Here is a 14,473-nt window from a genome sequence, read left to right on the forward strand (position 1 = left end):
TCTCTTTTAACAACTTCTCTCCATCCCAGCCACCGCCTCCCCGGATAACGGTTTGCAGGCAAACGTAAACACACCTTTCTTTTTCTAGCCCCGGCCTTCGAGAACACACCCTTTGACCAAATTATACCATTGGAGCGCTGCTTACATTGTGTATGTTTATGTTTGTATTACAGAGTTCATGATGCTGTTTAAGTGGAAGACTCAGAAAATGTATAGCATGTAAAAACGAAAATACTTGGGTAATGTTCATAATGCAGACAAACTCGAATCAGACGCAGTAGTGACTTCACTTGTGTGACCACCATACTCCTTTTTTAAACAATGGAAGAAAAAGAGGATCCTCACCATGATTTTGAGCAGCCAGTAGTGTTGTCAACTCCAGAGAAACCATTTATAATTCACTCCATTGATTGGCAAAAGAATAGTGATAACTTCATGTATAATGATTGGTGTGTGAGTATGTGCATATATGTGTGTGTGTGTGTGTGTGTGTGTTTGTGTGTGTGTTTATGCACGTGTGTATAATCTAGTTGGCATATGCTGTAAACCCACTAATGGAGGTTCACCCAAAATCGATCTGTTGGCCAAGTAGAGAGAAATTGATTGTCTTCACTCTCTCGCCACAGAGGAAATATTTGCTACCACAGATGGCATTTACTGAAGGCCTCTTTATGCCCTAGTCTCTGTTGGAAATAAGGCAGCATTTCTTTCAATAATAACAAAAATGGGCATGTCAACAGATTTGCTTTTAATTTTTAAACCACCATACATGCTATACAAAGTATAATAAAACAGATTATCAGATTCAAACATTTTTTTTCTTTTTTGGATTTAATGTATTATTATTTTGTTATAATTCCTAATATACCGATATTAAAATCAGTATTTTAGATAATGGAACCATACATCAAGTTGATATATCGGATTATCTACTTAATACTAGCAGGTTGAATAACAACTTATTTCATCATATAAACACAAGGTATGTATTACCAACCAAATAGTAATAATAATAATAATAATAATAATAATAATAATTAGTATTAGGTTATTCCCATACTGTTTTGCAAATATGTCACTTCTTACCATCAACTGAAAATAGTGCGATCTAATTCAAATGATTGAGTACCTACCTAGTTAATCCTGTTTTCGCAGTTTCAATTCCATATCACAATTCACTATCAAGTTGAAATAACCTTTAAAAATCGGCTTGATTGCAGTGAGGTGGTGTGTATGTGTGCTGTGTGTATATCTGTGTGTAGTAAACCTCTCTCCCCTTGCTCTACCAACATGCATGTGCACCTGGAGAAACCGCTTCAAAGAGTTTCCCTCTATTGATGGCGGAGCATCAGATAACTTCTTAAAACAACCACACATTTGTTTCTGTGATTGTAATCCATGTCTTCAAGGTATAAATGCCAGACTGCTGCAGAAGTACTCTTGGTGAACCGGTTGTTAGTTTACGGTAATACTGCATGCGTTAAAATTGAACATATTGCTTTAGCAACAGAATTACGAATATATATCATGATAAACCTATTTTTTCGAATTTCTGTGCTGCATTTACACAACAACATTTAAGAATTGAGTATGTAGTATTGTTGTGTTTTCTAAGCTGTGGAAATGAGACCTGATGTGAATTGGATGGTGTCATCTGATTGGGGAGACAGAGAGAGTGAATGGAGTGATGCTGTCGGCAGTAGTGACGTACTACAGAGTGTGGAGAGTTACTGTTCATTTGACAATAGAATTGGCACTCTTGGTGCTTACTCCCAGAATGGTCTGTACCTCAGTCATTAGAAGGCCATGATCCCAAAAGGGGTTTCGCCAACCAGTGGGACAGGCAGTGGTTGCAGATAAGGTTGGTAGGGGTGGAATTTCACCCAGGGGATGCTGTTGTGAGTTTGTAAGAAAAGCTTATAACAAAGCTTTGCTTAACAAAGCTGTATGTGTGTGCGTGTGTATGCGTGTGTGTGTGTGTGTGCGTGTGTGTGTACTTATTGTAGGTTGACTCTATTGTATGGCCTGTGTAGCTTTTCTCCAGAAGGTATTCGATTTGCCATTAAAGTTCTAACAAAAACACATACGTTTTTAGAATGGCAGCAAAGATTTTGTAGATGGCAGCAAAAATTACTTTGCTGCCATCTACAGTTTAAGGACTATCAAATATACTATAATGTAAACATTGAATTGATGCAAAACCTTTTTATGAAGGGAGAACTGTCTCTGTTTAATGGGTTAACTAAAATATTTGGTTGAAATTAGATATTTTAAAGCGTTACATTTTCTTAGCTATTTAAAAGCATAACATTCTAAGTTTACCTCTCCCTGCGATGTACACCTTACTTGTATCCTCACAAAATATAACAATAATAAACATCGGCCTCTAGTGAGTTATAATGAGTTATAGTAGCCTACGTTACAGGCCAATATTTGTACGATAATCATATGGTATGTATGCCTAAATATAATGGTGTGTTCACAAAAAAAAAAAAGGCATCATACATCCTTACTCTCAGTAGATTTTCATAATGAAAACGTGTTTCCTAGGGTGCTTATTTCCAATGAAAACCATGAAAAACATTCCAACATTGGGCTTCTTACTTTAGGAATGCTATTCATCCATGTATTCACCCAGATGCATTAATAGGAACGACATATCGCTACTCGTTTTCCCGTCGGACAAATAACAAAGGGCACTTCCGCTTGTGCAATTATGCTGTAAAACGTGATCTTTCCCAGAGTTTCTCTTGAAGAATATTCGATAATTATTTAAAAAAAAAAACACACTGACTCCGACGGAGTTGATTAGTTACCTTTACCAACCCAGGTATTTAGCATCAACTTAATCACTCCGTAGTTGACGAATAGCTGATAGCGCTAAAACAACTAACGTTACATTACAGCCTCTGTTATTACTGGTAGCTTTGCTTGCTGCAAACGTTGTATTTAACAAATGTGATACACATATCTTTATACAGATTAATTAATTTGAACGTAAATTGCTTCACCTCCATTCGCCCTTATTGATTTACCAGTTAATCACTTCACAGCCATCCCACTGACAGCCAGGGTGCTGAGATTGCTGGCCATAACTGTATTTCCCTGAGTTAGTGCTGAGATTGCGTTGCCTGTTTATTTACTATTTATTCGTTATTTTTTTTAACATGAAGTTATCTCTTCTTATCTTATTTTCTATTAATCTATTTATTTTACTATTGTTTCATTCAAAAGAGCCATGGCGCTATATATATATAATGTGCACTGCCAAATTACCACTTGTTACACACACTGTGCTCTTATAGCTTTGCATGATTCCTTTGCTTTGACGTCTTATAGTTACTCTTGTATAATCGAGTTACGTTGTCAATTCTCATTTTCCACAATATAATGTTGTGGACAATGATAATATAGATTGTGGAACTGGAGAATAGGACTGTACGTAGTGTTAACTTTTTATTTTCTTCTCAACAAGATTTAATGGCCAGCCATGACACACCCCTTGGATCGTCACCTCTCATGGCCTTGCTATCGTCCCTGCTGCCAAAAGGCTTTGCTGTGGGGCCATCCAGGGTCTCTGAAGGCAGGCTGGGGTTGTGGTGGGTGGGTCGATGCCTTGATGCAGGAACGATTCTGGGTAGAGAAGGTGACACTGAGTGGTCCTGGATGAAAAGCCATGAGCCTGACTGTGATCCTTCTAACTGTCACCCTGGAGGAAATGACCCAGCGGCCCTCGATGCTTGCCCCACAGAAGCACAGACCTACAGCACCAACGCAAGAGAGGTGAACATTATTTATTTATATTTAACCTTTATTTAACCAGGAAAAGTCCCATTGAGCTACAGTAACTCTTCTCCCAGGGAGTCCTGGCCAAGACTGGCGGCAAAAAATGTATACCGCCATAATAGTGTACATGTTAGTGACACAGGTGTGACAAAGCATGGTCAACGAGTTACAAGTAATTAATGTGTAGGAAACATTGTGGACGAATGTGGACGAATCTACAAACAGAGGACAGTACAGAGTAAACAATAGTTTAAGCATGCAATGTGTAAGCTAAACACACCAGGTTAGTAATACTAGTTGTGTTATTGAGGCGCCACATGCAGTAACCTGAAGGTCTGTGGTGTGTTTTTGCTGTCTTAGGAAACAAGGGGGATGACGGCGGACGAGGAAGTTCTGCTGGACAAAGTCTTCTGGATCAGGTAGCTAACTAGGATATAGTCACAGCTATTGACTTCAAAGTCTTCTGGATCAGGTAGCTAACTAGGATATAGTCACAGCTATTGACTTCAAAGTCTTCTGGATCAGGTAGCTAACTAGGATATAGTGACAGCTATTGACTTCCACCCAGGGTCGGTCGAGGAGGAGACATGGTTTGTTTATTTGTTTATTCATTTATTTATTTAAAAGGGACAGTGTACATCAATCGGCATGTCCATTGCATACGACATGTAAATGTACCAGATTAAGTTATACAAACTATTTTTCATCTGTAGTCCCTGGGTGGTTAAGGGTGGAACCCATCGCTAACCCCCCCATTAGACAAATTGCCAGACCTCTTCGTGATTTCCGTGATAATCCATTAGGAGTACGTATGACGCTTGGGACTCAAAGTGACAAGAGCTCAGGTCCAAATGTCCCCTGAACTCCAGAAAGATGTGCCCTAGAATTGAAATGGCTTTAATGGTGTCTGATTATGTTCATCCTGTCACTGTTGCTCCGTTTAGCTTTGCCAGCCACACGCTGTGTAAGGCCAGGCAGAACGTGGAGGTGTGTGGGGGTGGCTGTGGAGGTGCGCGTCTGCGTGTGAGCCAACAAATCCAGACCGGATCTGAGCTGTTGCTGAGCCGCTGCAGAGCCGCCGGCGTTACTGCAGCGGCTCCACAGAGCCAGTCTGAGAACCACTGCACTCAGAAAAACACAGGTACTGGGTACTTCCCATGTACTTGCATGGGAATTCAAGTGTAAAGAAATGTTCAATGTAATGATCTGTTATCCTAGAAGGTCTTGTTTGATATATTTTTCAGTTTTTTGAAGGTCAGTCAGCACCAAGAGTTGCTAATTGGCTTGATATACAAAGCTCAGATGTCAAGCACATTGAGGGTGGCCCTATTTCGACACAGTGTCAAATTAGGCCTTGAAAAATGCTTTCTTCATTCTTCAAAAAGATAATATATTTTATCTTCAGAGGGTTTCACTAAAATTGAGTTCTAATTCTTCATTAATATATCCAAGGGAATTTTAAAAAGTGTGCAAATATTCTTTTTGAAATCTTGTTCCTTTTGATCCTGACAGGTTTAAAGATCGAATGCATGAAACAAAGGCTTAGTTCAAAAGGCCGTTCTTCCAGACTAACTCTGAAGGATGAAGACGAGGGGGAGGAGGAATTGCTCGAGCCGTCAAGTGTGGGGATAGAAGAGGAGGTACCAGGGGAGATACCGCAAGTCAAGGAGACAATAAAGGAGGCGTCACAGGTCAAGGAGACACCAGAGGAGATCCCTCAAGTCAAGGAGACACTAGGGGAGACATCGCAGACCAAGGAGACAAGAGGAAAGGAGAAGAACGAAGGCCTCGAGTCCACTCCACCAGTCCACTACAGGAGGAGGAGGGGAGCCGAGAAGATGACGGCCAGCGGCACAGACACGTCTACGGACTCGCAGCATCTGTCAGCTGCACGGACCGATGCTCAAACCATCCTCAACCCAGACCTACACAACAGTGTCCCGCTAGATCTGGTCCCTGGAACCATAACAGTTGCTGTGGAGACCACCGACACGGCAGGAGAGGAACGCACACCGGTACCGGCCGCAGAGTCCGGCAACACCAGCGGGGAACCCCAGGCACAGGAGCTACATTGCGTGCACGTGACAGAAAGGCCGACCGACCCCCGACCCCCTCCTGCCCGTGCTCCCGTCCGCACCAGCTCCCGTCTAGCCCTGAAGCCCCGCAGAGTTCACAGCCTGCCCGGCCACCGAGGCCCCAGGGCCGGCCAGCCAACGGACGGCCGGGGAGACGGACGCACCGCCGAGACCGATGTGCAGGGCCCCGGTGAGCCGGCCGCGAGTGGTGCCGGACCCGTTGCCACGGAGACAGTTTCCACGGAGACAGTTTCCATGGAGACGACGGGTTCTGCAGACGAGGTGGGTTCCGTTGCCGGGGAGACTCTGCTGGCAGGGCCATCGGAGATGTTTGATGTGGTTGCTAGGGAGAGGAGATACCAGTGTTCCAGCTGTGGGAAACGGTTCTACCAGTTGTGCCACTTGAAGAAACACCAGTTCACCCACTCCGAAACCAAGCCCTTCTGCTGTGACACCTGTGGGAAAAGCTACACCTCTGTTGAAAGCTACAAAGCCCATCAGGTAATGGCAGTTTGTGCGCGTTTGATTTGTGCGTGTAAATGCAACAAACAAATTGCTTCTCTTTTGAGTTATAAAAGATATACACTCTTTTTCCTATGCTATAACTCAAAAGAACATATTTAAGTATGTAAGTATGAAATAATACCACTCTTGTGAGTGCAACTAAGAAGTTGTGTCAGGGACCAAGTTGTGTGTTTGGTTCCCTTCGTTACATTTTTGTCTAGTACGGTTAGGCATATATGATCTGATATTCAATTCTCCTATTGGTTTCCAGATGAGCCATCGCGGGGAGCGGCCATTTTCCTGCCCCCACTGCGAGAAGAGCTACGGGCTGAAGAGGGACCTCCGGGAGCACATGGTCCTGCACACGGGAGACAAGCCGTACGTGTGTGACCTGTGTGGGAAGGCGTTCGCCCGCCGGCCCTCGCTACGCCTCCACCGCCTGCACTACTGCAGCAGCAGGCTGAACGAGAAGTCTCCCAAGGTACCGGGAAACTCAAGCGCTCATTCGTCCACCTTTAGCACAAGCCCAACCGTGTTCTCGTACTATAATGTACTTAATGTACGCACATATTGTATGCAGTGTTTATTTATAGTACTTAGTTATGTAGTATCTTATCCTAGCGATCTTTGTTGTATACGGGGAATGGGGTTACATGCTGCCATTCCGACATGCTGCCAGTCAGACATGCCCCCATTCCGATGTGCCCCCGTTCCAACATGCCCCCATTCCTAACCCTAACCCCGACAATGAAGGCGGTCCCCGGGAATGGGTTAACGTAGTGATTGTTATTGCTTTCACTTGGTTCTATGAACATCCTTATTGTACCAACAGCGATACATTGTTTCACTTTCTTATGACAAATTTACTTTGTAAGTCGCTTTGGAAAAAAGCGTCTGCTAAATGCCTTCAATGTTAATGTAAATGTAAATATTTTGCTCACAAAATTATCTAGCTCTACTGTGTGCCAAAACTCCCATGGTTTTAACATGAGATTATGGTGCGTTCCAGGCAACCCATAATCCGTGCTTTCACAACCTTCTGCCCGTGAAAGTGCCCTGGAACGGCAGTCAAACCCGCAACTCACTACCCGTGAACTCGTACCAGATCGATGTACTCCTAGTTACAGCCAGTAACTTACTGGCTAAAAAGTGTCCCTGGAACGCAGCATTATTATAGTTTTCTTTCATAGCAGTGTTGAGTGTAGCTTTAAAACTTAAAAATCTCTCCCTTCCCCTCTCCCAGTTGCAGTGTCCAGTGTGCTCCAAGTGGCTGGCTAACTCTGGCTCTCTGAGGAACCACATGAAGCTCCACACAGGGGAGAAGCCCCACATCTGCCAGCACTGCGGACAGGCCTTCAGGCAGAAAGGTACCGTCACGCTGACCATTCTCACACGCCGCGTCCTCAACATGAACCATTGTGCTAGGGCAGAACGGTTTGGGGAAGTAATGTAATTGCGATTATTTCAGCCAATATGCGTGCCAGATCATTGATATTTAAGATGAATGCGAGGGTTGGATCTCAATCATCAAAGTGCATCAAATCAAAGTACACCATTGAAGTAGTTACAATGTTTCGGAAAAGGTCCCTTGAAATAAAAACTGTTTTTTTAATTCTATGAATAGGCATCGGATTAGTTCGGATAAAAATAAGGACTTCCAACGTTTGAAGGTAGTGCGGCTTAAGATTTTGAGTTAGTGGTATTCTTTGATGAATGGCTGATCCACTGATGTGACGTTCTGTAACACAAAAGGCAGAGAGAGAAAGAAAGTTCACGACACAGAGAGTCTGCAAAAGGGCGAACATATCAGAAAAATACCAAACCTGCTATTTAGGAATCATGTGCTGAAATAATTATATCTACCAAGGACCCGGGAAAGGTTACGGTTTGGCAAATAATTGAGCGTTTCCCACACATGACATGTCGTTTCATGTAATTACTCATCAATTGAATTATTTAGAATGAGAATTGCCGATGAATTATATAACTGCGATATATGTGAACTGTGATAGGCTCCCAATGGTTCTGTCATCAATAAATAATTGTACATTTCCTAGTTTCCTATATAAGGCAACTTGTTATAACTCGGGTTTTGTGGGCGTTGGGGAAGGGAAAAGCAAGAAAAGACACGGTTGAACCAGCGGAATCATTTAGGAAACGATACGGATGGAATCCTCCCATCGGCCAATCAGTGTGCAGTCTGAAGAGGTGTAGGAGTTGGAGCATGATTGAGCTGGATTGCTTTATGATTAGCCCCCGAGACTAAAGAAGGTTCAGTCAGTATACCGCCACCACCTATCCTGAAACTCTGCACAGAATACAATGGCACTATTCAGTTCACCTGTCATATCGGATTCTAGCATCTCGGTCATCTTTGTTTGAATCTCTTAAGTCCATATGATGGATCGAGGTTCTGTCCTTATGATTTTTCTGCAAGGGGGAAATTGTCAATTAACAAAAAGCTGGCTTCACAGCAATCCAACCAATCTTTTCCCACCCTTAACTGAGCCAATCCACCAGCCAGCAGGGAACCTTAACACATCTCTCCGACACAGAGAAATATCAATATATATCTGAAATAGGAAAAACCCATTGTACTGTATGTTTCAAAACGGTATCACTACATCTCCTCTGCCTTGCTCCGGTCTGTTTCTAAACGTGAATGCCTGTGACGCGCTGTGCTCCGTCCAGGGAACCTCCAGGACCACCAGCGCATCCACAGCGGGGAGAAGCCGTTCCCCTGCTCCCGCTGCGAGCGCAGGTTCTCCCACAAGCGGGAGCTCCGGCGGCACATGCTCTCCCACACCGGGGAGGTGTTCCTCTGCAGCTACTGCGGCAAGGCCCTCAGGGACCCGCACACCCTGAGGGCCCACGAGAGGCTGCACAGCGGGGAGAGGCCCCACCGGTGCCAGATCTGTGGCAAAGGTCTGCGCATTGGGTCGTCATGCTCGTTCATTTAAAGGCGTCTGCCTCTCCTGACTTCACAAGTGGGCGTGTATGTGTACCTAGATGTGTGACGGGTAGATGAGCAACGTTTTGCTACCGTGCACTGGGAAGGCCGCTGGACAGATCTATCCAGGTGTACACGTGGACGTATACAGGTGGACACGCCCCCTTGTGGTGTCAGAAGAGGCAGATTTCAAAAGCGGCTTGTAAAACGGCTGATCAGACTCACACCTGGTGGCATAATATGTCGCCTTCACGTGACGTGAAACGATTTTAATTCCATGTAACAATGACTAAAGTCAAATAGGGCCAGAGATTCTGGCCGTGTGGATTTGGTCGCGATCAGTCATTTTATTTAAAGGAAATGTATTCGGACAAACCTGTGAGTTTTAATGATGTCATTTAAATGCAGCCCTGTTTTAATTATCTCGTTTGCTGTCCCCATGGCAACCGGCAGTGCCTCAGTGCCTCAATTCATATCACCTCTTTTCAACACTAGTTGCGTAATAAGCGTGACCAAGTGTCACTAGACAAGCACTAGACAAGCATCAAGGATATAGGAGACAAACCACCACTGGATAGGTATGAAACCGAGCATCCTCACCTAGATGAGCCTCCAGGCTATAGGACGCACCCTAGCTCTAGAGACTGAAGGCTTAATTATGGTTCCACATTGACACAACGTAATGACCACGCAGACTTACACCTGTTTCTGTTCTGACTCAGGTTTTAGTGAGCGGACCAATCACAGCCTTTGCTGCTGCGTCGCCGCGACGCGAGGTTACAATTTTTGGGAGGCGCACTTCAGGCCCTTGCGGTGGACGCAAGGAGGGTCCGCAAGGACGTAATGGTTCCGTAAACCCCCTTGCGTTGTGTCGACGTCCAACCATAACTGAGCCTTAAGGCCTTTTCCCCTATGGTGCGATCCTCACCCCATGCACTCTCCTGGGTCCCCCCTACAGGCTACATCCTGGCCACCAAGCTGCGGCGGCACATGGAGTCGGCGCACGTGAAGGAGAAGGCGTTCCGCTGCCACTGCGGCGCGTCCTACACCCTGCGGCACAGCCTGCTGCGGCACCAGGCCCGCTACAAGGACTGCCACCGCGCAGAGGGGGATCAGGGGCTGGGCGAGGGGTCCGAGGGGGCAGAGGCCACGCACCCGCACCCCAGGCCTGTCTGGGGCCGGCCCAAGAAGCGCCGGAGAACCGAGGAGGAGGAGGAGGAGGAGGAGGGGGAGGGGGAGGGGGAGGACGGGGACGATGGAGATGAAAAGGAGGAAGGAGGAGCCTCCGAGCGGAAGAGAGGGGTCGGAGGAGGGAGGAAGGGGAAGGGATCGGAGGAGGGGGGGAGGAGGAGGCCTCTGGTGGAGCGGGGAGGTGGGGGACAGAGGGCGGGGCTTAGGAGGATCCGGCAGGCGGGGGGCGAGGGGCGTGGTCTGGGGGCGTCGCCGCCCCACGGAGGCCAGCACACCGTGGTCTACGTCCAGACGTTAGGCGGGGGGGGCGACGCTCGCGACGGGCAGAGCTCCGCCCCCCTGCTGCTGGCCTCAGAGGTCCTGCTCCAAGGGGCGGAGCACGAGCACGACCTGGTGGAGGTGGTGGTGTCCGAGGGGGGAGAGCAGTGCATCGTGGTCCACGGACAGCAGATGGCGGGGGGGCTGGTGATTTTGCAGGGTGACGGTGGCGCGTGTTCGGTGGCTCAGACGGTGGAGATAGAGAGTGGATAGGAGAAGGAGCAAGGCCCGGCCTGACACAAGCTGCTGGGGCATTGCTGTAAAGGACAGTGCTGCAAAGCCATCACTGCGTTTTTCTCTCCCTCAAGGACTTGCAATATGTAATAGAGACTATACTTTAATGTATTGTTTGCTACTTTTGGTTCCTTTGGATCAGTCTGGCGTGACGGAGACAAGGGTAGTTCAAAAGGCTTCTGTTGTATGTCAACTGAGCACAACAAAGTTGTGATAAGCGTCCGTCACGTGAAGTGGGGTACGATGTCCCGGTTGCACTAACATCAATGAAACCAGGCCACCCTCTGCGTCGAGAAAGCCTTGACGCAAGCGGAGGAAAGAAACGGTTTCAGTCTGGGCTTTTGTTCCACGTTTTGCCGCTGTGCAGCAACATTACACTCTGCCAATAAAGGACACGTTCATTCATAACATGCATGCGGCAGTGAGATATGGTGCCCTGAACATGAAACAGGCCATCTCCTGGTTAAATAAATTGTTCTTTATAGCCCTGACTAGTTTGCCTGCTGCAGCGTGGAACTCATTTTCACCTCGATGTCTGTTGTTATTGTGTATCTCTTTCCATTTATCTGTCTGGCTGCCTCTGCCTCTTCTATGACCATGTCAGTAAGAGAGCTATGACTCCCATCCAAATTTTCTCACCCCAACTGTGTGTGTGTGTGTGTGTGTGTATTGGAATGGAAGGGGGCTTTGGTTAGGCCAATGTCTATATTGCAGCAGAGCTGTCGTGCAGAAATCAGCAGCTTTCCTATAAACAGTGAGTGCAGCAATCCACTTAAGCTCAAGGGTGAGTCAGCTGTGTGCTGGCCATGGGCTTTGTGTCAAGTGTTATGGCTGATTGGGTTCTTTAATGAGGGAATGTTTGTTTCATTACATGAGTATCAGGAGAGGTGCTAAACGATCAACTAATAAATGAGTCATGGTACATAATTGCTTCTGTAAATGTTACAATCCAAATGTCATACGCCAGGGCTCCTGAAGAGACTGTTAGTTGCATCCCCCAAAATAACTTGAGCAACAAAGATACTTTGATTGATATATCTACATGTTTTCACACTTTCATATAAAGCAAGTGAGATTTAACAATCAAGACAGACTGTCCACATTGGAGCCACTGATTTAGTTATGTAACTTTTCGTGAAGCCACCCCTTTTGTTCAACAATGCTACATTTCTAGTGTCTAAACAATAAGACCCACCCACTCAAGGCGTTTTCAACCAGTGCAGTGGTAAAGGCGAGAAAATCTCGATGTCAGAGAGCATTATGAAAAGAAATTAAGAACTTCAAACCTTTTTATAAATATTCCAGCCTTTTTTTTAAATATATATCAAGCAATGACTCATCGCCAGTTACACATGACAACATCAGTGGGGGCTACAGAAAACATAACAGACGAGTCAAATGTTAAAAGCAGTCCCAGAGGGAGAGTTATAGCTACAGCGGTACACTTTCACCATGCGGGAGGGCAGGACTCTAACCCAGGAAAAACACATTTAAGAAAACGATGAATGGTTTTCAAACTGGGGTTTGTGACCTGCGAGTGGGCTGCAGTAGCGGCCCAAATGGATTGCGGGATATTATTTCTATTTTAGATCTTTATTTTTGCATTAGTATGTTTGAAGATGTTTCCTTAACACTATACAGCCCATTCACAAATGTCAATGACCTCATTCGTTTTACATTGTGGTCACTGAGGTCCTGCATGTGAACAGGGTCTGGATTGCGAAGTTCCCACAAGGCACTGCTGGACGCGGTTCAGAACCAAAAGGGGTGACCGGGGGCGTAGGGACAGATGATTGTTTCCGTGAGTGTAGAGTGATCACTGACTACCCTGAATGCAAGCCACGGGGGTTATAACTTGATGAGGGATTTTAACACGAAGTGGGCTGTTGCAGGGACACTGGAGGGGGATGAAATGAGAAGTGCACATGTGTGCAATCAGTCTGTAATTGGCTGAGTGGCAGCTGTTGATGCTTAACCACTAATTACAGATTATGGCACCTCTCTGCTGTAGAAGATAAAATGAAATAATATATACTTAATTAATCCTAGATTAGACATGTGGCTGGTCAAATTAAGAAAATCCAGCGATTTAAGTTGGTTAGCGCCTAGAGTAAAGTTTGGAGTAAATGTTAATCCTATTACATCCTGCATGGCTTCCTATGAGACAGCTGAGTCACAGCCTATTCATTGTGAATGTGAAGAAGCATCACCCTAGGCGCCATCTTGGGAGACAGAACCAACAAGAGTAGTATATACCTGCAGTAGAGGCTGCAGTTTCAGTAGACACTAAAGTACTTTTAAACTAAAGGTAGATACTTGGACTGAGGATCCTAGACCTGTGGCCTCTCCGTTGCAGAAACATCCTGTTGAGCAACAGAGGCAGGGACCGATAGCATTATGGCACAGTGGGTCGTCAAATTCACATTCCCCTCATTATATGAAAACATTTTAAAAAATTGAATCACACATTTTTCATATACAATTATCGACCTGTATAAATGTGTGCGTATACAAAAATATCTATGCATAAAATACATACATACAGTATACATACATACAGACATGCGTACAATAAGGCCTTGTTATGCATTCATCCACCATTTCAGAAGTAAAAAGTTAATTTGAACTCCTCGTCTTAACCGAGTGCAGTGGCAGATGAAATATGTGTTTACTCAGACGATACTAGAATAGGCGGACAATTCACTGGAGACGTGGTTTCGTAGGATTGCTTTTTATCCCCCCTGCTCCCCATCCCCATTCCCTTGGGATAATGACGTCACAGTGCTGCTGCTGGCTGTGTTACTCTAAAAAGCTGTTTTCAAATCCACAGGCAGATTAGTGTCATTGCATGCACATCAATTGGCTTGTCAGAAAACTCCCACAGCACTGCTGCTTCACAGACAGCCATCGCATAGAGCCATTGCCTCTCCGCCTCGGAAACCACGGCGCAATTGGCGCACGCCATTCGCTGCGCTTCGACACAACTTGCGACGGTCACCTCTAGTTCCAAGGAGGCTTCCCCACAGGAGTGACACAAAGGCTCACCGACCACTCCGAGCCAGCCTGACATTTCCCTTGCAATGGCCTGGCGTCTCCCTCGTGTCTGGCATCCCCTTGTCTTAGCCCTCTGAGCTCCACTAAGTTCCCCCCCCGCCCCCATCTCATGGGTCTTACAACGCTTGCTGAGCTTCTTCTTTCCCTCTATTTCACTTCTAATTCCTCATCCCCCTCTTTACTCCCTCTCCACTCCTCCTTTCCCTCCTCAACTCCTCTGTCTCCCCTGTGCTCCACTATGACCGACTCTTCTTTACACCCCTACTCGCTCATGTTTTGCTCCTGCTCCTTCTTTCATACCAGCCGCCTCTCTCCCACTCTCATCTCCACTCCTTGCACACTCTCCTTTCATCTTTCCCTC

General features: G+C 45.8%; 1 protein-coding gene across 1 annotated transcript; it reads left to right on the plus strand.

Moving 5' to 3' along the window:
* Window positions 1-3,665: 3,665 nt before the first annotated feature.
* LOC307075783 (uncharacterized protein) lies at window positions 3,666-11,037 on the plus strand (the record flags this gene model as incomplete). The annotated part of the gene is made up of 9 exons (XM_079736478.1): window positions 3,666-3,783; window positions 4,147-4,205; window positions 4,731-4,927; window positions 5,299-6,362; window positions 6,637-6,846; window positions 7,609-7,732; window positions 9,057-9,290; window positions 10,274-10,481; window positions 10,713-11,037. The coding sequence occupies exons 1-9, from the start codon at window positions 3,667-3,669 to the stop codon at window positions 11,035-11,037; spliced, it is 2,538 nt and encodes an 845-aa protein (XP_079592604.1). The 5' UTR covers window position 3,666.
* Between the last annotated feature and the right edge of the window lie 3,436 nt (window positions 11,038-14,473).

This window comes from Pollachius pollachius (assembly GCF_949987615.1).
Source record: "Pollachius pollachius genome assembly, chromosome: 5".
Classification (NCBI taxonomy): Eukaryota; Metazoa; Chordata; class Actinopteri; order Gadiformes; family Gadidae; genus Pollachius; species Pollachius pollachius.